The 24,753-nt window shown below is 34.9% G+C and overlaps 2 protein-coding genes, 1 long non-coding RNA gene and 1 pseudogene across 6 annotated transcripts; 1 reads left to right on the forward strand and 3 right to left on the reverse strand.

The window, feature by feature from the left end:
• Nucleotides 1-199: 199 nt before the first annotated feature.
• On the forward strand, nt 200-2,634 carry LOC143545310 (uncharacterized). 3 transcript variants are annotated; one of them, XR_013137402.1, is made up of 3 exons: nt 200-1,702; nt 1,795-2,340; nt 2,408-2,634. It is a non-coding gene; the product is annotated as an uncharacterized LOC143545310 (long non-coding RNA). The 3 variants fall into 3 exon arrangements; XR_013137404.1 differs by having other exon boundaries at nt 1,795-1,949; nt 2,099-2,634; XR_013137403.1 differs by having other exon boundaries at nt 200-1,551; nt 1,635-1,702; nt 1,795-2,634.
• Nucleotides 2,635-6,806: 4,172 nt separating this feature from the next.
• On the reverse strand, nt 6,807-9,490 carry LOC143545311 (uncharacterized). Its single transcript, XM_077037229.1, has 8 exons — nt 9,121-9,490; nt 8,947-9,034; nt 8,553-8,638; nt 8,386-8,464; nt 8,225-8,284; nt 8,002-8,123; nt 7,852-7,923; nt 6,807-7,148 (listed from the first exon to the last, which is right to left on the reverse strand). The coding sequence occupies exons 1-8, from the start codon at nt 9,393-9,395 to the stop codon at nt 7,046-7,048; spliced, it is 885 nt and encodes a 294-aa protein (XP_076893344.1). The 5' UTR covers nt 9,396-9,490; the 3' UTR covers nt 6,807-7,045.
• A 1,296-nt stretch (nt 9,491-10,786) lies between these two features.
• On the reverse strand, nt 10,787-17,625 carry LOC143545329 (uncharacterized; annotated as a pseudogene). The gene is made up of 14 exons (XR_013137408.1): nt 17,267-17,625; nt 15,675-15,845; nt 15,348-15,451; nt 14,873-14,939; nt 13,939-14,031; nt 13,695-13,859; nt 13,424-13,564; nt 13,130-13,207; nt 12,936-13,048; nt 12,763-12,823; nt 12,410-12,577; nt 12,204-12,305; nt 12,038-12,127; nt 10,787-11,220 (listed from the first exon to the last, which is right to left on the reverse strand). The product of XR_013137408.1 is annotated as an uncharacterized LOC143545329 (transcript).
• A 2,496-nt stretch (nt 17,626-20,121) lies between these two features.
• LOC143545330 (putative NAD kinase 3) lies at nt 20,122-24,226 on the reverse strand. The gene is made up of 10 exons (XM_077037241.1): nt 23,978-24,226; nt 23,325-23,457; nt 22,918-23,231; nt 22,515-22,628; nt 22,285-22,379; nt 22,072-22,175; nt 21,879-21,952; nt 21,576-21,654; nt 20,930-21,237; nt 20,122-20,708 (listed from the first exon to the last, which is right to left on the reverse strand). The coding sequence occupies exons 1-10, from the start codon at nt 24,002-24,004 to the stop codon at nt 20,400-20,402; spliced, it is 1,557 nt and encodes a 518-aa protein (XP_076893356.1). The 5' UTR covers nt 24,005-24,226; the 3' UTR covers nt 20,122-20,399.
• Between the last annotated feature and the right edge of the window lie 527 nt (nt 24,227-24,753).

Consider the following 24,753-nt stretch of genomic DNA (forward strand, 5'->3'; position numbering starts at 1 on the left):
TAGTCTGATTCTCACGCCGGAGGGTGGTCACAAGGAGGAACCCCCTTTTCAGTGACGAGCTCACGGAGTCTGTTTTGCAGGTCAAGAAGAATAACCATCTTTGCCGGACCTAACCCTCGTGGGAAACATTACGTAACTCTAATATTATCCGTAATCTGCCGTGGTCGGTGTTTCTTTCATTGTCTCAACTCCCATTCTCCGCCTCTTTATCAACACGTCATCTGAAGATGAACATAAATTCCATTGCCCAAATCGAATCACTCACATGATTCGAGAAGAAATCTTCAATTCAGTCATCAATTTAAGCAAGTTGTTCTTCAATGGTTCATCGTCGTCCATTGTGTACAGGTTCTTCGTCATCGTTTGCCTTAATTTTGATCTTCAATTCATTCAATCGTGCAACATAAACCCGCGTACAAACCCATAAATTTGTCATGATTTCGCTACTTTCTGTTTTTTTTCCGCCACAGCTGTGCTTTGATTATAGATGTAATGTTAGGGGTTTATTTTTTATTTATGTGTTTTTAATCAATTTATTCAGCCTTTTATGGCTTTAATTAATTTATTCTGTTTTACTCATTAGAATACTCCAAGGATTGGAATGGAATTGAACAAATTGTGCTTGGGGATCCACAAGGAGCTTCGGCTAGGGTGGGTTAGTTTTGTAAGTTCAAGAATTCATGTTCGTTTTTTAAGAAAATATGTATATTGATTAATCTTTTGGTATTTGCACAATTTTTGCAAGATGAAAGAAGCAAAGAGCTTTTGTTTATGAGAGTGGCAAGGTGTGACTTGACGGTTTTTTGCTTTAATTCGTGTTTTTTACGATAAAGTTGCAAGATTTCAGTTAAAAGATTGATTATGTGATGTGTAATTGTTCAATATTGCTTATTAGATTTTGGTATATATATTAACTTAAGATTACGAAAACTGTTTTAGAAGCAATGGCCCAATTCTTTAAAAAACAATTTGGGAGATTCTAACCTCTAAAAATGTAGACTTGTTTTCTTTTTAAGTTAAATGATCATGCTTTATGCCATCTGCACCTTAAATATTGCGAAAATGATGCTTATATGTTAATACGTGACATTTTTATGGAATTCTACCCGAAGGCGGTGCGAGGAGGTATTCCAAATTGTTTTCCTCATGTATGTTTATAATTCCGGTGTATAATGCAGCTATTAACTGATCAAAATATATTAGTGACAACTTAATATGCATATATGCCTCTTAATGTAGTCTGACAACTGTGATTCACATGAGCAACACAAGTTAGCAAGAAACAAAATTTGGGTGGTTGATGAATGATGACAATGTTCCACCACTTCCCGCCAATGATTCCAGTTGGAAATCTTATGTTAACTTGCTTCTTAGACCATCTGAAGAAGATCTTAAGTCTTGGCCACACAGGTTTGACTTTACCCATTTGATATGTTTCCTTTTTAGCTATTATTTTCACTCTACAAATGTTTACCTGTTGTAGGGATGTAAACCGAAAGCCGTTTAAATTCTCTTCGCATATCACTCGCATCTCTCTGTATCCGACATAAGGTATGTGCCCCACATGTTATATTTTTCTTTATTTTCTAAATTGATGAAATATCATAACATTTTTTTTTGTTATATACATCTAGACATCAAGGGAGTCTGCCAGCAGAGTGTTACTTTGCAAAACATAAGTTTTGCATGGGAAGTTCTTATGGTAATCTTTGTTGTTATATTGTACAAGTATTGATTGTTTTCTCTCTTTTTATTACATTATTGTGTTAATATATTTTCTGTTGCTTTGTGCAGCTAACTAAGCAGCCTCTTTTTATATAGAAACAAATCTCTAGCATAGAAAGCACACTTTATGGCAGGCAACATCATACTTTACAGGCTGCTACACATAATATTGTGACAATATCTCTTGACAGGTAAACAGGGGCATGTATGCAATTAGAGGGACTGTAAGTGGTACTTTGCCTTTTGAGCTATGGTTTATACTCATGCCACATAAGTATATAAAACACTTGTCACTTAGTTACATAAAAAAAACTTACTGTAATTCGATCTTTATATTCTTTAGTGACATCAATATGATAAAATGCGTAAACAGGATGATGTTGGTAGAAGAGTTCTAAAAGGAATGGATTGTTCCAGCAGCCCACAGATTTTCACTTCAAAACCAAAATTCCTGGATGTAAATTTTCCATCACCTTTACTTTCAACATCTATTATGTTGGTAGCGCTCTATCGTTATTCAAGATTCACGAGCATGTGATTAGAAGATAAGGAATATTTTATCTCAAGAAGTCTACTAAACCACTTGGAACTCAAAATTTGAGGCTGTTAAATATGGTGAATAGCTAAAGTATTTATTTTTTTAATTATCATTTTCTTTTTCATCATCGATTTGTAATTATAGGTATGAAATTTGTCTCATTGACGACATGGTTACTCATGGATGATACGGTTTCTTATGCTCTTTGAGTGATGGTGGCATGCAAAAACTATGACGGTCATGTTGAAAGTGATTCTTATCACAAGGTTCATCTTCATAGCCATTTTGTTCTTAATTATCTTTTGTATAGAATTTATAGGGTGCGGATTAAAATTTAAGATCTGGTGGTTCTAAAGGGCATGGTTTTAATTTTTTTTTTAGTGTGAACTGATTGGGATGAAAGATAGCATTTGGCAAAGGTTGGACTTTTCATTTTTCCAATACTCTCGCTAATGTTTGCCATAATTGATGTTGCTAAATTCCGTTTTTTTACACAACTCCGTGTCTCTGTGTATCATATGAATTTTATATTTGTAATCTATATTTGATGGTTTGTGTTTGCTAATGTATGTTAATCATAGTTTATGTTTAGTTCAGTTTTATTATACGTAACCCCGTGTAACACACGGGTTATAACCTAGTATATATTATATAATGACATTGCATGTGAAGGGTTAAAGTGAAAGAGATGGTTAGAGTGAATTAATTATCAACAATCACCCCTTCATTTATTGCGTAGATTTATTTGAAGACCGAAATATAAGATTCTTTAATTACACCTTTACACCAAGATGAAACAAGATTGAAGTAAACACTGGTTGTTTTATGGAATGCTTTCTTCTTCAAATGATGTTGGCTTACCAAAAAGTAAGTTTCTCAAAAACCTTTAATTTTTTGTTTATATTGATTTTGTTCAAAAAAAGGAACAAAATAAAACAAACAAAAGGTTTTGAATGAATAATATTTTCATTGAAAAACGCGCAAAGACTCAAGTCATGTCTTGACATAATTTCCATTTTTATTAATAAACTAATATTACATACTAGTTTATGAAATAAAATGGAGATGTCATAGACTTTACTAATAAACATAAAAATATTACCAAATACTTGGGACGATTATTAGTAAATAATGACTATGAGTAATTATTTTATCTCATATGACATTTTAAAACAACAAATATCATTTTTGTAAGTGATATAAAAAGTTGTTTATACTCGTCCGCACATGTGATTAAAACTTTATTAACAAGTTTATTATTACAAGTTCAATGCTACTAACATTATTTAGCCGCAATGAACTGGGGGACTATTATGGTATATCACCACTACATTAGCGCGTGTCATCTTTGGATGGAAGACGCACCAACTTAGGTTGGGCACACCTCATAATCCGCCCGAGGATGAGAACCCTTATAATACACCCATGGCTACACGCCAAATTTATGACATACATGTCATCTTTGGATGGAGGACGTCCAAATAACAGGCTAATGCCAACGCCAGCGCCACAGGATAATTCCTACGCCACGGCTACGGGCTAATGCCAACGCCAGCGCCACAGGATAATTCCTACGCCACGGCTACAGGCTAATGCCAACGCCAGCGTCACGGGATAATTCCTACGCCAGGGCTACAGGCTAATGCCAACGCCAGCGCCACGGGATAATTCCTACGCCAGGGCTACAGGCTAATGCCAACGCCAGCGCCACGGGATAATTCCCAAGCCACGGCTACAGGCTAATGCCAACGCCAGTGCCACAAGATAATTCCTAAGCCACGGCTACAGGATAATGCCAACGCCAGTGCTAAATTAAAGGTTGGAGACCCTTACAAAAAACTCGCATAAAAGTTGGAGACCCTTACAAAAAACTCGCATAAAGGTTGGGGACCCTTTTAAAAAACCCGCATAAAGGTTGGGGACCCTTTTAAAAGCCCGCATAAAGGTTGGGAATCCTTATAAACCCATACGGCCACACGCCGAACTCAAAGGTTGGGAATCCTTATAAACTCATATGGCCACGCGCCGAATTAATTACATGCGTGTCATCTTATGATAAAAAGGCTCGCATGCCAAAATTGCCATCATGATTTAAAACTTCTTACAACCCGAAGCAAAGTAGACGCACATGCAAAAGGTCATAATTGGGTCAAAAAAGCACTACTCCTCACTCTTGAACAATCCTCATAAGTCCAGCACTTCACCAAACCGCTTGCACGTCCAGGAGAAGCACTGGATTGGGGGGACTTGTAGGTGTAGGGTACGTCAAACCCGGTACGATCCTTTATTTATTACATTATGTATTATGTTTATTACATTATTATTATTGTCTACTAATTAAGCTCATTGGGCTTGGGGTTTGTGGAGGTAACCCCTAACCGGGCCTGGCCCAATAATGGTTAGGGTTCATGATGGTAGCCATGAAGTCCCTATATAAGGAACCTTTATCATTCATTGAAAGGACCTTCTCTTGGACCCTTGGCTCCCACATATTTTTGTGTCTGTAAACAAGAGTTCATTCTCTTAGCAGTCACCTCCACTCCCCCACTTTTCTATGGCAGACCTAAGTAACCGGAGAAGAAGACCAAGGCGGTGGTTCGTTCATATTGAAGACCGGGAAACTTGAACATGGATCCGACCCGGATCCATTTCATGTTTCTTCACTCACATAAAAGGAATTTCTTCATATTACGAGGGACGCATTGAATGAATCCAACTACCACCTTACCGGATACATTTATTGTCCTTTATAGCATCTTGTTCCGGGCAATCAAGACTCGTAACCATAATCCCATATCCTTGTTTGCTTGTCCGGATAAGTTTCTCGTTAGACTCTTAAGACCCATACTTCGTGATTTTGGATACCGGATTCGGCACTTAAGGCATGTATCAGGATAGTTTACTTGAACAAGTAGTAAGAAAGTTATATCAATTTGTCTTAGGACTTTGTAGATTATAACAAACAATACTTCTGAGTAACTCAAACTTATCAACTTATAGAGAAAGATCCTCTTTATATTTTGTGTTTACCTTTTTAAGAGATTTTTTTTGCTGATTTAGGTGGGTTGGAGAAAAAAAAAAGTGTTTTTAGGTAGTGTACTAGAATTTAATTGCTTTTAGGTAATCCTCCATCTGAGATGACGGATTACATGTACACGCAAGCATGCTTTCCACGTGTGTCTCCAAGTCAGATGTCATGTCAACGGATAATACATGTGGAATCCTCTATCTGAGATAGAGGATTACATAAACTCATTTTACCACCATTTACCATGGACTTACCATATGGAGTCTCCTTTTTTACTTTATGGACACATGTCACAAAACCTGAAATCCTCCATCTCAAATAAAGGATTGTCACACAAGGAATATATGTTAATAACTCTCGTGAATGAATTGTATTCAACATTTGGAATCAGTAAATGTCATATTTGTCACCATAAAAATGTATTCAGCTTTCTCGTGTATAAAATCTTTTTTTCATGAGTGAATTATCTGCATTGGATTTTTAAAATGTAACCATAGGAATCATCCATCTTTACATTTAAAGATAGGATTATAACTATTCTTTACACACTCTTAATACAATATTAATTAACTTTTAATGTCAACGAATATGTTAAAAACAATGTATGAAAAACCCACATGAGAAGGGTTTTCCATATTAAAAATGAAGTAATGTATTATATTAAAAATAAAGTGAAGAATTTATAAAATCTATTGTTATTTTATCTCAGCCCCTAACCAACTATATGTAAATGTAACACTCTTGTCGGTACATACCAAAAGTGGTTATTACAATGGGCACAGGTTTATTTTGGTACGGAAGTTAATGATGGAAAATCACAAGAAGTTATGTGCTCATAATAATTAGCTAGTGACACTCTCTATGTATAGTTGTACCAATGTAACATATTCGTTGACATTAGAAGTTAATTAATATTGTATTAAGAGTGTGTAAAAAATAGTTATAATCCTATCTTTAAATGTAAAGATGGATGATTCCTAGGGTTACATTTTAAAAGTCCAATGTAGATAATTCACTCATGAAAAAAAGGTTTTATACACGAGAAAGCTGGATACATTTTTATGGTGACAAATATGACATTTACTTATTCCAAATGTTGAATACAATTCATTCACGAGAGTTATTAACATATATTCCTTATGTGACAATCCTCTATTTGAGATGAAGGATTTCAGGGGTTGTGAGTTGTGACACGTGTCCAGGAGGTAAAAAAGGAGACTCCATATGGTAAGTCCACGGTAAATGGTGGTATAATGAGTTTATATAATCCTCTATCTCAGATAGAGGATTCAACGTGTATTACCCGTTGACATGGCATCCGACTTGGAGACATGTGGAAAGCATGCTTGCGTGTACATGTAACCCGCCATCTCAGATGGAGGATAACCTAAAGGCAATTAAATTCTAGTACACTACCTAAAAGCACTTTTTTTTCTTCAACCCACATAAATCAAGAAAAAAATCCTTTTAAGGTAACCCGGACCGGCCCATTCACTTATTGCAACCTCTATCTATGTGATCCAAACCATGGCAAAACTAAGGAAAGAAAGGGAATACAAAGATAAACACAATGAGCACAACATACAGATTATAAAACTATTCTATACATGTAGTCTAACCGAATAACTATCTCCGGGTTGGGCTAGCCTATCCTAGCCTCCTACGTTGGCTCACAGGTCAATTGACCACATTATATCAGATCTTAAGTCCTGACTTGTTTTTCCATGGATGAACCACGTGGATCACAATGATCTTTAGATCTTAAAGTACTTGTATCCGTCTTCAGGGTTTTTCATTCCCTCTTCCCAGTCGCCCATTGACCTACCTCCAAAAACTACCTGTTGTATTCCCAAATACCTGCCCAAAAATAACACCATAAACGAAACAAAAAACGTGTAATTATATGACATTGAACAATAACAATCAGTTGTAACAAAACATATTCTATGGTGATGAAACAAGTAAATCAAATTGAGTTTCAGGTTGAAGTTTGATCTAGGCGAGTGCATGGGTTGGTTTTGGGCTCAAATTGAATCAAGGCCATTTGCTTTCGATTTTAACATCTGCGCTTAAAATTTTTGGGCCAAAAAATAATTACCCAAATAATGAAACTGGGACCAAATCTTTTTGTTAGTCACTAACTAAGTATTATACATTTGTGCCTAAAAATATATGAGTTACAATATTTATTAATTTATATGAATAACTTAACATTCATTCACAATTAAAAATGAAAATCTATAATTTGGTTTAGTTCGGTTTTCGGCTTTAGTTACATGCAAAACCAAAACTGAACAGAAAATCGGTTTTTCATGAAAACAAAACAAACCATTGGTTTTGTTTGGTTTTGGTTATTTCGGTTACAAGTCGATTTTTCTGTTTCATGAACACCCCTATTTAGATCAGTTTCAAGTCAATCGCGTAAAAAGAACCCTGTTGTTAAACTTAAAGAAATTAAATGATTTAAACAAGGACTTAAATATGCAAAAAAACCGACAATTTAGGAACTTATTGATGCAAAAAGTGAAAGTGATTGAGTAATCCAAATAAAGATTCTTACTCGGAACTTAATACAGTGAGGCAATTAAGCAGCACATCAAGAGCAAAGTAATCCGAAGTACCAATATCTACCCTGCTCAACATTTTCAAAAGTCACAACCTATATTTTATTTCTTAAAAGATAAATAATAAACGGCGTAGAGTTTTATACCAAACTCGTCCCCAGTTATCCTGAAACTCAACATCTCCAATATCATGAAACGATGAAGGCATCACACTGAATCCCTTATCTGCATCATAGAGCGGGTTGTATTCCATTGATGCATTCGCCAACTGCAAAATTAAAGACCAGAAGGTGATTAACTGAGTAAACTCGTTATCCCTAAACGAGGTACAGAAACATGGTACTAGTTTCAAGTTGTTAAGGTTGTTACCTGCAAATTAGATGAATTAAACGCACCCAAACGTCCCATCACATACCATGACTGAATAACCTGTCACATAACGAAGCATAAATAGTATTTCCAGTTTATAAATAGTAAAACCGATACGTTAAAAAGTTAAACATAACCAAAAACAATTTGGGAAAACATACGCTGCCAATCAGGTCAACATCCCGGTCAGATGGAGGTCCATATAACTTGAACCATATGTTAGAACCAACAGGACTGAAGCTGTTAATCATCAACAAATTTCAATACCCTTTTTTGGTAAGTTAAGAAATATTTCATAAAACTAACTAACAATAGACAAATTATTTACTCTCTAAAGGTGACTTTGAAAGCAACTACGGAGCCCGTTTTAGCTTTGTGAAAATCTCGCCCTTTTTTCCTGATCCTGTCTTCAACCTGTAAAAATATATATATAAACTAATTATAGATAATATAATCAATTGTTTTTAATCTATAAAGTAAGATTATAAAAAGGCACATGCACGTAAAATTTTAACCTTTATCGTATTTGTGAAAATATGAATTAGGTTTATTCTGTTTGAACAGAATTGAACCGACAACCGGAAGTTTTGACAGTTAAACATATAAGGCATTATAAACCTAACTCAGGCAGGCTCTAACCATATAAAACAATCATCTAACAATAAATTTACTTGTATAACATTTAACAATTTTTATGAAAGTAACATCTAATAATATGTTACCTTCTGTCTCATTTGTTCCGGCTTCCCAATGCTATCACCTAAAACATTTCTAAGCTCAACATCATTTTTCGCAGCATCTTCCAACACTCTGCCAATCAAAACATCTCATTAATATCACACACACATAACATAATCATTAATTAGTTAAATATAATATAATATAATTTAAGTTACTTAGCCCAAGAAGGATAATTATGAAGTCGATCATATTCACGTTTCCGTTTTTCCTCTCGAACCTTGAGCAATCGCCGTCCTCTCGCCGTAGTACCTGAGCCTCTGACGTCATCAACTACTGAACCACTGTCATCACCATCGCCGGATGATTTTGCAGCACTTACGGTGCTGATTGTTGTTCGTACGTTTCTGAGAACGAATTTAGGGCATATATACGAGATATCTTGATTTAGTGAAATTGAAGAAGAGTGACTGAATGCACTGCAGATGTGCATAATTTAAAGTTAGATAATCTGGTTTTTGAAATTGATAGCTATGCTAGTTGAAGAAGATAAGCTGAATTAGGGTTCTGAAGGGGTTTATAGTTTTCATTTTTAACTTTTAACTGGATAAACACTGTCATGTAGTTTATGTTTTGTGAATTTGTGGCTTCATTGCACGTGTCAGCTTCTTGTAAAAATCTCTAGTTTTTTTTTTTTTTGTAAACACCGGGTCTACGTTTGTAACTTTTTAAACTTAATTGGAGGACTAAAGTCGTAATGTAATCAAATCACAAGAACCATTCATATAATTAATTTTAAATAAATTTATAATTTTTTCAAAAATAACATGTTGAGGGATTTTATTTAATATGCAAAAAAATGTTAAGAGACTTTTATAAAAAAAAAAATAAAAAGTATATTGATTTTTTATGGCATTTGCCCTTTTATATATACACACATCTTAATTTGTAGTTTTTAGTTTTATACTTACGCACACACATTTTAGCCGGAAATTGGTTGATATCTCGCTAGAAACCGCTGACTTTACTGGAATCTGTCGGAAACCGTCGATTTTGGCCAGAAACTCGTCAGAAAAGGTCAATTATGTCCGATTAATCCTGATTTTGGCCGGATTTGACCATTGACCAGTTAATTGGCCGACAAGCACAAAATTAATAGTGAAGTAGGGATAACAATTACTCGAGGATTAATCGACGCCTAGTTGGGATTTTTGCAACACTGGTCAGCCCCTGTAGTTTGAATATACATGCATAAACAAACCATCAACTATAAAGTGAACCAATAGACTCATGGGTATCTCATATTCCCAAGTGTTCAAATCGCAATTCGAAAACTTGAAATTAGGTTATTTGAATCAGGTCCGTAGTAGAACCGAACTTCGAATTAGAATTTGGTAATCTCGAACCAAAACAAGACTAGTAACCCGAATTCCAGTTTTTGAACATTTGACCCGAAGAACATCCCCACTAGGTATGGACCCGTATGGTGAAACAAAAGGCCCAAATTATTTCGAATAGGTATTTGGGTTCTGACAAGTATGAAATTAGTTATAATTATTTTCACAAATTGGGAACGTATAATATGAGTTGATACTCATCCGGTTACTCAAAACTAATACCATACCTTACTTGTATAGTCATATAAAAAGTTTGAAATTGCGTAATAAAAAATACTAATGACTAACATGAAACCACATGACACTTATGATACGCAAATCACTTGTATAATCTTGCAAACTTGATTGGTATAATACCTTCTATGAGATAAATCTTACAATAGAATATGAAATATGGAACTGGGATCACCGTAAATTGTGGCACATCTGCACCAGCATCATCCTAATAAATGAACTGTGTACACTCAAAACTATTCTTGTTATAGCATCTATAAGAGATATTATTCATGAAATATAAACCAATGTTTCAGACCAGACCGATTGATCTGACAGATTTGTATGTGAACCATCAAGACCACCAGTTCGGTTATGAGCCAATGAACTAAACAAGATTCTATAATCAGTACTAAGAACAAATATACTAAGAATAGCCTGGAAAGATTACAGAGGTTACACCTCAAGCATAACAAAAAATTTCTGCATGTTTGCAATTATAACAAAAAATTGAATGCTCGGTTACTACCAATAATGCTCGGTTATACAAGATACCATCATGGTTCAATAAGAGCGTGTCTAATCTCTGCAGTCAGAACAAGCTAGTTATGCAGAAACCGAAAGGTTGTGAAACTGCGTATCATCTTAAACTACTTTGATCTTGCGTGATGGAGGACGACGAAAAAGACTGATGAGATCATCAAGACCCTGTGAAAATATATCATGTGCACATACTGTTAGAATTAGAGTCGAGTGGGATGGTCAAAACCATTGAATTACTTACAAAAATTAAGTAAACTTTGTTCATGCATTGAAGTCAAAAGATTAAGACGAATGTTCAGTAAATCATTCATGAATGTTCGGCAGAAAGATTATTTATGTTCATTTATCAATAAACGAACATGAATTATAAAAATTGTTCATTTAGTTAAATGAACAATAATGAACACATGGCATGTTCGTTCATTTATGTTTGTTCATTTACGTTCGTTTGTTTATGCTCGTTTACATATTTGTTTAGATTTATACCAATACTAATTGGCCTCTCATGTATCAACTCCTCACCCAATTGAATTTAGAATCAAGCCTTGAGTATTTGTCTAACAAATTGAATAAAAGAACAAGAGCACGTTCATTTTCTTTGTTCACTTACATTCGTTAATGTTCGTTCATCTATGTTTGTTTAAAATATAAACGAACACACATAAACATGTCCATTTTCTTAATAAGCAAACATGAATATGAAATCTGTTTGTTTAAATGTATGTGTTCGTTCGTTTGGTCGGTTAAAGTTAAACAAACGAACGAGAACAAGGCCCGTTTATGTTAGTTCAGTTCATTAACATGCCTACTAAAGATGCACATTCATTGAGTTTCGGCAAGTTTGACCTGCTTCTTTTTAGACTATATATTTTCTAAATCTACTTGTTGAACCCGCTAGGGAGAGAACATAACCCAGGTCAACCCATTCATAGGTAAACAGACCACAAATGCCTACAGTTTTAGCAAAATAAACAGATCGTACCCTGGTAGTTATCACGAGGAAACTGAAAAGGGTGATCAGATATGATCCAAGAATAAGTAGCAAAAGCAAGTCGAATGTTACACTTGCAACCTGCAAATAGAGTTGATCTTATTAGCTTCTTGAAAAGATTATCCACTTGATTCATTGTAAAAGACGATAACTTCACCTGATAAATCTGCAGTGTGTTAATTGTGGAATCATAAAATGTGAACATTCCATCAATAACATCATGTTGCAAATTTACTTCTACAACATGCTCTGCTAATTCCTGCAATTAACATACGGGATATTGTCTCAACGAAAATAAACTTTAAAAAGCTGTGGTTTCTTTTATACTATTTTCTAGAAGAACTTAAAATGATAAAATAATACCTTTTTCAATGCTGAGATGAATTCATCGTCCTTTGAGAGAAAAGGTGCCACTCGAGGTGTTCTTGACAAAAGGTCAAGCCACGATCGTACATAAGATAGATTGACCGCCAAACTACTGTTATCTACAAATATATTGACGTTTTTACCCTCCTGGCCGTAAATATGCCTCTGCGTGTAACATTAGTTGAATCAATTTAAACGCTTGTATATATTTTGGATGAAATAGTTTCATTTTTTAATAAAATACTTGAAGCATTTTTAGTTGTAGCATGCATGTGTATATTAGCAAAATAATATACATGTAATAAGATACTGTAAACTAATAATATATACTTGATTATTATTAGTCTTACCGCTAGACTCTCAGCTACCAACTTTACACTCCGAACAACTGCAGCTTCACCAATAAACTCTCTAAAAGACAAACCAAACAATATAATAAACAGGCAATCAGCAAAACAATTCCCAACTGTTATATAATTTATTATCTAAATGGTAAAAAATAGTAGGGTTCCAATATATTCACCTGTTATCAGAAATACCTCCTGTTTTTTCAAGTAAATCCGGTGCAACAGACAGTCCAGAAAGTGTAGCTGCAGTAACTCTTAATCGTGAAAACTGTTCATGCTCCCAAGCTACCTGCATGTAGTCAGCATATTAATTCTGAATTTATAACACCCTTTGAATTATAAGTTTGTTTTTCTTTCTGAATTTACTTACTCTGGAATTGGATATATTTATTTTTTTGTGCTTTAGGCCAACTTTAAGATTCAATTCATCTGCTACTTTGGATAAGCCCTGCACACAAGACCAATTAGACAGGAATCTGCTTTTAACAGAACTTAGAGACGTGATTAATATGCTTAACATGAGATTATGGCATATGGCAAGAATCAAAGGTTGATTTTTATGACGCAAAACGCTCAAGCCATGTGTCAAGCATTGAATGGCACATGCATCATTATTGTATTCGTTCCAACACGTATGGTGTTTCCTAGGATGTTATCTACTTACCTCAAAAATTTGCTTAACATAGGCATTCTCTGGAGGTTTAGAAACATGAACCCATAACCCGTTGTCCGCTGACCCAAGACTATTCAAGCAGATAGCATAATCAATACTTTCTCGTAGACGCTGATCAAAACTTCTAAGCCACTGCAAGAAATAAAACCTGATTGAAGAACTTCAGAATAATATATAAAAAAAGAGATGGATATGAAATAAACGGGTCGAAACAGCAACCTCTAATAAAAAGTCTAGAAAGAAAGATAAAACAGAAAATTACCTTCTGAGTTCCATTGTAGTTATAAGGTCCACCAGATGTCAATCCAAACAGTATATTATATTTTCCTCTTGTGTTAGGGTTGGAATATAAAATTGAAAATAATCTAGCAATTTCAAGAAGTGCCACTACGCCACTTCCATTGCTATCGCTTCCAGCTGATAATGCCTATAAAAGAGAATGAAAGACGGTCAGGAAAAGTCAAGTAATTTTAAAAAGTAATTGAAAGGTTAATTTAGCAAATTACCGGAGCTGCACCGAATGTATCATATGATGCTACAATGGCAATAGTTGGAAGTTGGTTTGAACTCCCGTCAGCTTTTGATCCAGGCAACCATCCCTGTATATAGTTAACTCGGTATTAGAATATTTCAGCTAAAGTCATTTTAAGAGAAATAGCCCAGCAAAACTTGCAAACAGTTGCCGTTACACAATATTCTTGATTGATTATCAATGTCACGGAACATATCTTTTACGTTCACATAGACCTCTCAAAATGAGCATGTACTTATGTTGTATAAAGCATTTTGGTTTTGACGTTACTCCTAAACTATCTTAGCCATTTAAGCAATCTTTAAATCCATTCATGTGCTACTACAAAAACTAACTACAAACTGCCCCCTTTTATTTATTAATAAACCCACCTCTAGTAAAATCAGTTTCATTTATCAAATACGTATTGTCAAAACGTGTTAACAATAACACTCAATGTTTTGAAGAAATGCAGAATTCATCAAAAGCTTATCTGTTAAATGCCCGATCACAAAAATGCATTTTAACAATTTACCTCCTAAAAGAAATTTTAATAATGTTCTATCTATTTATAACATTGGAGTGCTCACATAATCACTATATATAGTGTCTAGTCGATCCACCATAAAATTTTATTCAGTTTCAACTATATGTATGTTCAATTTGGTTTAATTTACTTAACAAATTGTGAATAAAGCATATTTTATACTGGGTTTCATCTGACTGTTTTTGCAACAGGAGTTTATTTCTGGTCTGCAATAACTAATTGTGGATGGAGCATAGTTTTTATTAAGATTCCTATACTATATTCCATTGGGTAACCTTAGTCTCCCCTACTAACAGTGGATAAAAGGTTTATTGCCTACATTCTGTTGTGGGCCCACTTCCATAAATATAAAATCTGAAGAAAATAAATTTGCAGATATAACCTGAATGTTTGTGATAGTAGGCGATGCAAGTTTTTTAGGAGCTGGTGACGTGACAATAAGCTTGTATCTGTAACGATTGAAAGAAGTATAACCAGTATCACCACCAATATAAAAGTAAGGTCAAGCTATTCAGCTTGTTGCATTGAGACAACTAATTGTGTAAATAACTAAATACAAAATTAAGGAAAAATATTATGAGCAGCACGCTACTCCACAAAAAGGGCACGTAATATTATCAGAAGGATGAAGTATACTAATGAAAATAAAAGTTGAAAATAACACACAAGTTTTGATTGTAATGATAAGATGCACACTTGCATATGAAGTCAACGTTTTAGAATTATCCTTCTAACTTTATGTAACAATAAAAAAAAGGTTAAAACGTTGTTTTCGGAACGGCGTAAATGCGACGTAAAACTTCTATTGATGGCGGTATACTATGAATGGATTGTGTGCTTATATAATATAAACTAACCCGCCAGTAGTTGCTGTTGCAGGCTGACCAGCTGCATCATTTCTCTTGATATCGGCTAACACTTCATCTAAATTTTCATTTTCAAAAGCAAAATACACAGGATACTGTAAAATAAAAGCAGAATTAATACACAAGATAACAAAAGTGAGGCACAGAAAGGCATTAAGCACCACCTTCTGAATTATAAAGAATCAAAACTGTTACTAAAATTTTCAAGCATCAATCATCATAGACGAACATCAGTTTTTTTGTTGAGAGAAACATTCACTTGCATATGCACAAAGATAAATAGTTAATAGTTGATATGCACATATATTGTTCACTCACTTGAATAGTAGAATGTATTAGCTTCTGCTCTAAATCCACCAATAGTTCTTTCATTTTCTCCTTATCATGATTGTCAACATGTACTCCAACAGTTTGACTGTTATCAGAACGAAAAAATTGAGGAAGTAGAAGTAATAAGCCCCCCTAAAGGCTTTCCCTGCTGAATATATTCTGCCATATAGTCAACAGTAGTTAAAAAGTTGAATCAGATTATAACACAATTAACAACAATAAGAAGCCTTCTACCCCAAACTAGTTGAAGTAGGCTCAAATAAATACAGCAAAAGGATTAACAAAACTATGATCAGATAAATTAATAATATAAACCAAATTGGATGCAAAAAGAAACGTTATGCATCAACACATGGACTTGCGTCCTATAACCGGTTCAGATTTTATATTATAGTATCTATCAATTTATCTCAGTAAACTCACCCATTGCTTCAAAGTACATTTCATCTTCTGTTTTTTTTATGAATATTTATTCGCCAAGCTCCCTATCTTAGTCTCTCTGACATCAAATACCTCTCATTAAATTCTGTTTTAGTCAGACTCTGTATGCAAGTGTAATTAAACTGCATCAAATTTTGGCCGCCCCATCTTCTATTAACCCCCATAGACATCCAACCCAATCAAGAGTCGGGACCAAATCAGAAAGTGAATACGCACAAAAAGCAAAGTGATTCACCACTTTTGTAACTTTAATGCACAACTTTCATAAATCCGCTCCGATAAGTAAAGCTGTTAATCATCGTTACAGAAACAGTGAATTAGTTTGCTTCTCTCAAGTACATAGCTTCTTACTGATCCTAAGCCGCCCAACCTATAGCACATGCAACAACTTCACCTTAATCAAACTCAATAAAACCCGATATCTAACCAATACTAGCACATATCATGGCATCAAACTGATCCCAACTCACTAGACTCTAAAACTATGTTCAAAACAAAACTAATCATCAAAATACCTAAACATATGGAAAAAAGAAACCATCAAATTAACAGTTACCTCGAATGAAAGTTTCATAAATCTACTCACATAGGTAAAGTTGTGAATCTTCAATAACATTAGTACAAAACAGTAAAGTAGTTCACTTCTCAGGTACATTTAGCTTCTAACTAATCCTAAGCCGTCCAATTAATAATACAAGTATAAATTTCCTCTTAATCAAACTCAATAAAACCCAAAACCTAACGAACAGTAGCACGTGTCATGACATCAAAGCGATCTCTACTCTCTAGATTCTAAAACTACATTCCAAACACAACTAATCAAAACACCAAAACAGATGCAAAACAAGCCATCAAATAAACAGCTACCTCAAATGAAAGTCGTCATTACAAAAACAATGAACTAGCTTGCTTCTCAAGTTACATTTAGCTTCTAACTAATCCTAACCCGCCCAATCAATAACACACGTATCAATTTCATCATAATCAAACTCAATGCAAAACCTAAACTCTAATCAACCGTACGGTCCGTACCACATATCATGACATCAAACTGATCCTTCTAAAACTACATTCACAACACAATTAATCAAAAACACCTAAAACGCAAAATAATCAATCAAATTCAAATCAACAGTTACCTCTAATAAAAGTCTCATTCAATTCACGTAGTGGAAGAATCACAACTGTACGTGATAAATCAGAACCAGGAGCGAAGAGAGAAGAAGCGGCGTGGTGATTAACCGATGCGACACGAGATCCGAAAGGCGCACCGGAGATATCGTACTGAATGAGACGGTAGACGTCAACGACGGTGGATGCATCGCCGAGCTCAACGCATGCGATTAGGATGAATATTAGCGTAATGATGGAATAGAAGGATTCGATCACGTGTAGTCGTTGTTGTCGTACATCTCCGGGATCCGCCATTGATGAAAACAAGAACAGATGAGACGTTGGATTGGATGAGTGAGTGTGAACTAAGGTTTAATTATTGGAAACTAATAATATTACCATGCAAGTGGCAGTTGTGACGTCACTAACAAGAAATGAAGGTGGCTTGTTCGGGTTTATTGGGTAGGGTGGTGATCGGTTTTCAGTTTCGGTGACTACTTCCCGCAGCTGTGGTTAAGGGTGTTTTTTGGGTTTGTTTTTCGGGTTTTAAAGTTTTAAATCTTAACCCGAAACTCACCCAATCTCTTACGGTTTTTCGGGTTCGGGTTTTGTTAATCGGGTTTCGGGTATCTTAGGAAAACAAAACAAAAAAACAAAAAGAAATTAAAGTACTTGAATGCTAAAATTAAAACAACTTATTCTTCTTCGCTCGTAACGCAAATAATCAAGTAATAAACCAACATACAGTTCAAAAGAAGAGTGAAACTAAGTAACTAACTCGAACCGTAATCATCTTCAATCGGACGTGATTTGGTTGTTCGGTTACAGTTGTTATTAGTAATAAACGGAAAACATAATTACAACATACAATCTATCAATAATAGTTGGAATGACAACAGTCGATTAAGGTCAGATTTTGATAACTTTAGTGGCTAAGACTAAGCTTATTATACCTAAAAATATATTTAATTTCAAAACTAAAAGTTTATTCGGGCTGACCTGAAACTTATAAATCAAACCCGAAACTAACCCGAATTACTTCGGATCGGGTTCGGGTTAGTCTTTTATCGGGTTCGGGTTTTCCGGTTCCGGTTCCGGTTCGGGTACGGGTTCCGGGTTGTGTTTCAGGTTTCAGGTAAAAGTGACAGCCCTATAGTGGTGACTTCACTAACAAGAGATGAGGTGGCTTGTTTGGTTTTATCGGGTAGTTGGTGAGCTTGCTTCAATGGGATGTGCCTCGAGTATTTCAAGATCATGTGAAGTGGGTTAACGCAACAAGTCAGGTTCATTAATTCTAGGGGTGGTAACTAGTGAGGGCAATGAGAAGTTAACGGGTGCTAAAGGGGAAGAAAAGTTGCACATGTACTAACCGAATCTAATGAAGTCAAGTGGAGTGAATGTGTAATGGGCGTTAACTCACTATACCTTGTCTAATAATCATGTTGTTTATGTTGGTTTCTACACTGGATTTGACTATGGACTAAATACAAATCTATAACCAATAATGTGGTATATTTTAGTTTTTTTTAACTTGTCATTGCAGTCGAAACACGAAGAGATTTGACCGAGCCGGGTGACACACATAACATATGTGTTAATCAACCTTTCCCATGTGGCAACCCACAAAACAAATCATTAAAAGCATCATTTAAAGGATTTAAAATATTATGTCACCTTTATTTGTGAGACATTAAAACCATCTTATGATGAGAACATTAAAGACACAGTTAGATGTCTATAATAAGCACCTACTACATAAGCATCACCATGGTACAAGAAAGTTACAGGATATACGATAATCTTTATCATTCACACTCAAAAAAATTTCTTTGAACATTTACCAAATAGAAAAACTATATGTTGATTCTTAGTTGGAGATGTCAATCCTGTAACGAAGCTTGCAATTTTTTTATTTTTTTTTGCATTTTCGGTTCAAGCAATCTTGATCGTTTATAATCTCATCCGACAAAAGGGAATATTTCGGTTCAAAAAGATGGTTTGGTTAATCACTATTCACTGCTTTGGATGTTGATGGATTCAAGCATAGAACAATTCATAAATTCAACCAAAAGGGTCTTAGGCTTAGTGGTATCAATCTATTGGATAAATCTGTCTTTTCAAGTTGTGAGTTTTCAAATCCAATGAGTGACTAAAAATAAAAATATATATAAATATAAATCCATTAAATAACAATTAATAAATTCAGTTATATCTTTAATTAAGTAAAAACAAAAAAAAATAACTAATATTTTGTTGAAGAAAACAATTAATATCATTGATTAAATAAGAACTTATAAATAAAAATAAATAACTTTGAAGACGCGTAAAATTCTTCAGTGGACCAAGTACCACAATATAGACGATCCCCACCAACTCACGCCAAAGGAATAAAAGTTTACAAAGAAGGGACCACTTGGGTGATATGAATGAGGCAAAAGTAACACCTCACCAATAAGATGCGAGAAGTCATCATCAATCCGTTAAGAATGGTCCGTATCAAATATTCTCTTTCTTGTACTATAAATACTACTCTGTACCCTAGCTAATTAGAGTTTAAGGAATATGGAGCAAGAACTTTGTACTTCTTAGCAAACGTGAGATAATATCATATTCATAGAATTTCAGTACAATAATTTTATGTTGTTATACCTATCATCTTCAAGAGTTTTATAACTCTTTGGTTATTTGTATATTGTATAGAAAGTATAACAAACTTTTAGTACCATGATCACATGATGTTTATTAGGTGTGCTATGGTGGTTTAAAAATAATTAAATTTCATAATGCTGAATATATTAACTCAAAATTGATTTGCTTGTATTAAACAAGAAATAAGCAACCAAAACTTGCTTCAGATTTAATAAATCTGTTTTTAAATTACTAAATTTTGTAAATGGTTATTTCTCTATCTAATTTCAGTTTTTCTTGGCACACCACAATACCATTAAGTCACTAATTTTGTTTTTAATGTAAACAATATTATTTGTATAAATTCCTTCAATCTTGGTCACCACCTGGTTAACCAGTCCCTAAAGAAAACCCACCATATACCACCTATAATATCATCAACCACATAAAATTACAGACTAAACCACAACACTGCATGCATAATCTGGACCCACACACACCATTAAACATTCAAACCCACCCAACTCGCTGTTACGAGTCTCGGGGCCCATCAGAAGATTGGGTCTTTCTCAAGTTCCAATGCAGGCCTTCATGGATGCTGCGCAAGAAGTCATTGGTGGAATCCCCTCTACAAGCTGTGGGCACAGGCCAGATAGACATGCTGCACACAAGCGCATCACCTGGACCCAACTGTTTTCTACCTTTCCCGTCAAACGACACCCATGCAGGACCTCGACTACCTAAGGCGACTTGGATTCTAAGTGTTACATACTCCGGTAATATTAGAGGTCGGAAAGATAAGGAATGTGGACAAATCGGGGTGAATAAGATGCCGGGAACCTGCAAGTTTTGTTTAAGTTGTGTAAATTAATACTATATGCAAATTGAGTGCAGTCATTCGGTCACATATCATCAGTGACGGAACTAATGCTATTTGTCAAAAAAAAAATCTGATTATCCTACTATTACAAAATCAAATTGGTGTTTTGTTATAGCTGATTATCCAATAATCAACATCCAAACAAGTACCAAAAGTTAACAAAATATTGCATGCAACGTACCTGCGGATGGACCATAGAACCTCCGGCCGCAAGGGAGTATGCAGTGCTCCCCGAAGTGGTTGATAATATCAAGCCATCTCCTTGTACACATGTGACAAACGAGTTATCACAATAACATTCAAGATTTGTTAGAAATGCTGAAATTCCTCGGTCTATTGTAACCTCGTTTAACACGAGTATCGGCTCTTCGGTCTCGTATTCGGTTTTAGCCGATTCGCGGATGACGTGGCACTGCAATCGATGTCGAAGTGTGATGCTAATTGGACCTTGGAGGATTGATTTCAGACATTCTTTGTATTGCTCACTATCTTATCAAAGTTAAAGATCACATTTTTTTGGGTAATTTGCAAGTCAAATGGAAATGGGTCAACTGGGTCGGAAGTCAAACACCTCCAAAATCGTTTTTTGAAAGTTATATTATCATGGCAATGATATAGTTTCCATAACCACACTTAAATCATTAACTAGTTATATCAATGAACAAAATAAGGTCATGGGTTAACCCAATCTGACCCGTTTCAACCTGGGTCCTTTTTGACTTGTCAACCAAACCGCCTGCCATCCCATCTACCACCTTTACTTGCTAATCGCTATACATAATTCAAATTCGAAGAAAAAAATTATTTTCAGAAAGATCTAAGGATACGAAATGGAGTCATAAAGCCCAACGAACCCAAAGAAAAGGGCACAATTGGAGGAACGGGGCCTTTAAACATTGATGCTGCCTGCAAAAAGTAAGCAATGCAAAGTTATTTCAGATCAGTCACGTTAATATCGACACCAAAATATGACATTTCACTCGCTTGGCATATATAAACTATTTTGCACACTAGAAAATCGATAAAAAGAAACATATTATGTATTATTGAAATGAAATGAAATAAAACATCACACAAAAAGAATTTTCAAATCATTATATTCTTGAAGAAACGGAAATGAACAAACATACCCAAAGCACGGTTCCATCCCCGCCAAGAGTTACAACAAGATCAACTTTCTCATTCAGAAGCAAAATGCCATCATCTGTCAATTAACAAGACGAGATTGTTTGACCATTTGACCACAGAGAACTTTCTAGAACATATTCTCCAACTTTATGACACTAGAAGTTGAATATATCGAGGATAAGTTGCATGTCTAACCGTCTTTCCAGGTCTGCACAAAGTTGTAGTATGATGACTCTGTTACAAGCTCTGTTCTTACCCTTGGTTCCACATAAATATTTAAATTATTCTCCTTCAACCACCTGAAATTACTTATTAATGAGTCGATTTGGGTTTTGTAATATCTCTTAACAAGTCAGATGAGTAAAATAATAAATATAGCTAAAAGGATTCGGGTCAAACGGATGCTACCTGACCATTTCCGCACATATGATTTTAACAGAAGTTGAATTTGGTTTTGTCAATATGAGAACAGTCTGTGGAGGAGATTCCCACTTCAAACAAATCTGAAATAAAATACAATAAAAACACCAATTAGAGCAGGTTTGAACAAATCAATATTCTATATGAAATTATGAATATGTTATGATGTTGACAATTACAGTTTTCTAATTATCCATCTCGGTTAGAGTGTGTCATACCTGTTTACTGCTACGTTCTGCTGTTGTTATATTTCCCTTTTCAAAGGACACAATATCATGTTTATGTTGATCATTCTTTTCACCTTTGCAATACCAATGTAGCTTGAATGAGGCCTGTGACAGGGATAAATTCATCTTTCAGTCATGCTTTCCAGAAAGCAAAACTATACACTACAATACGATGATGTATCAGAAAAGAAAATTAGAGAGGTGACAAAATGGGCAAGTTGGGTACGCGTTCAGATCAAAATACTTTGGTATGGGTCCGTAAGAGTGTAAATGAGCCAAGCCACTCGTAATGTGAGCTACTCGAGATCGGCTTGCTAAAAGCTCAAATCGAGTCTAGCTTAAACGAGCTTGGGTCTAAACATAACCTAGTTTAGTAAACGAGCCCGAGTTTTACCTTGCGAATAAGCTTGCTATGAACTTTGGAACACGCGTTATGCTCCCTGTCCCGAAGAACCTCATGAGAGTAAATTCCAGTTTTTCCACAAAACAATAGAGACGGTTCCTCGGTTTCAGACACGAGTTTAAGGCTGTTTGCTGAGTTGTCAACATTCTTCACAGTACAGTTACTATGTTGTTCATATCGTAGACCTTTATTTTCCAGCTGCAAATTCCGTTCCCTTTCAAGTTCATATTTCCGTTTCCATTCCGATGCCTCAGCTTGAGCAGAAGCTTTCCCCTCAGCAGCTCGTCTCAAAGCCTTACCGACAGCTGTACATCAATCCAAGCAACATATATAAACAAAAAGTATCATTATCTTGTGTTGTGTTAACAATTTTATAAAATTTGAAAACAAAATCATACTTCTCATGGCCTCTGAAAACTCCACAAGATGATCATCAATCCCATCAACAAGAGGCTGTTGAATCATTTCCATTGCAGCTTTCTCAGAGTTCACAAGAAAATCGTCCTCAAATGGCAAATTAGATGCATTACCCTATTTAGAAAGTATTAAAAAAAAAGAAAAATAACAAAAATAAGAATTATTGTTATGGTCTAAAGAAAACCATACTTCATAAAGTTTGTAGAAAGTTAGAATATTTTTTTACATTACTCTAAAAAATACAAATATCTATAAACAACCATTATTGTGTTTTTTAGCTGAAAAAAGTAATAATAATTTGTTAAGTTGTTTGTTGTAACTTTCATGTACAGTACAACAACTGCAGCTATTCTGTTTTTAGCAATGAGTAATGATTAATGTCCAAAAATGTTAACTTGAATAAAACTCTTGTTCGTTCATCCATGTGATCTGTTCACACAAACCCTAAAAACTAGTATTTATATATATAATCCATTTCAAAAATCTAATCAGTAAACAGTGCATACATGATCAAACCAAAATAAACTGAAATCAAAAGATAAAATACATAAACTGATAATAAACACTAACTAAATTCAATCAATTAGAAAACACAGATTATAATAATAATGAGAAGAAGAAGAAGTAAGCGTACATTAGGGTTGGAATTGTGGAGTGCCATGAGAATTGGATTAATGAAATAATTTGGGGATTTTGTAATTGTATTTGTAGCTGCAGGTAGTAGTAGATTGACTTTGGTGAAAGAAACCCTAGAGGTTGGGTAGGTGGGGTCTATTTGGACACGTGGAACCGGGGACTAATTCTCCGCACATGTAGGAAGGAAGCTTACGGTAGATGTTGACACCACCGATAACGTCAACTCCGGCCACCCTACCAGACGGCTATTTCAGCTAAGCCGAGCCAAGCCGAGCCGCATTTATATTCAGTTCAGTTATGGAGATGATTAGTTTGTTGGTTGGTTGGTTAGGCTACGTGCAACGAAAATGTTACAGAATGGGACGACTTGTATATATCTCACACATATAATAATAATAATAATAATAATAATAAACCCACACATCCACCGCCGACAAATAGACGTCGCCAACCCCCCCCCCCCCAACCAAAGTGTCGCCCCTCTTATCGCCAAGGGGTGGTGTTACTCCAATTTGTAGCCCAAAATCGCTCATTTCCTCGTCCCACTACGCATAGCCTTATATAACTTCTTTATTTTTTTTTTAATATATTACACACCAAATGTCTTAAATGATATTAGAACTCGTAACTATTTGATTGTAAGACATACATATTTGTAACTATACCAAGCTAGTGGATAGTTAGTTATATAAACTAGTTGTTTACTGAATAAACACTGATCCGATCTCCTTAACGGGTCATGGATCTAATGAGTTAACCGGAGGATACAACAAC

The sequence above is a fragment of the Bidens hawaiensis genome, unplaced genomic scaffold (genome assembly GCF_021521415.1).
Source record: "Bidens hawaiensis isolate Kalapana, Puna unplaced genomic scaffold, B.hawaiensis_p1.1 tig00013897_1, whole genome shotgun sequence".
Classification (NCBI taxonomy): Eukaryota; Viridiplantae; Streptophyta; class Magnoliopsida; order Asterales; family Asteraceae; genus Bidens; species Bidens hawaiensis.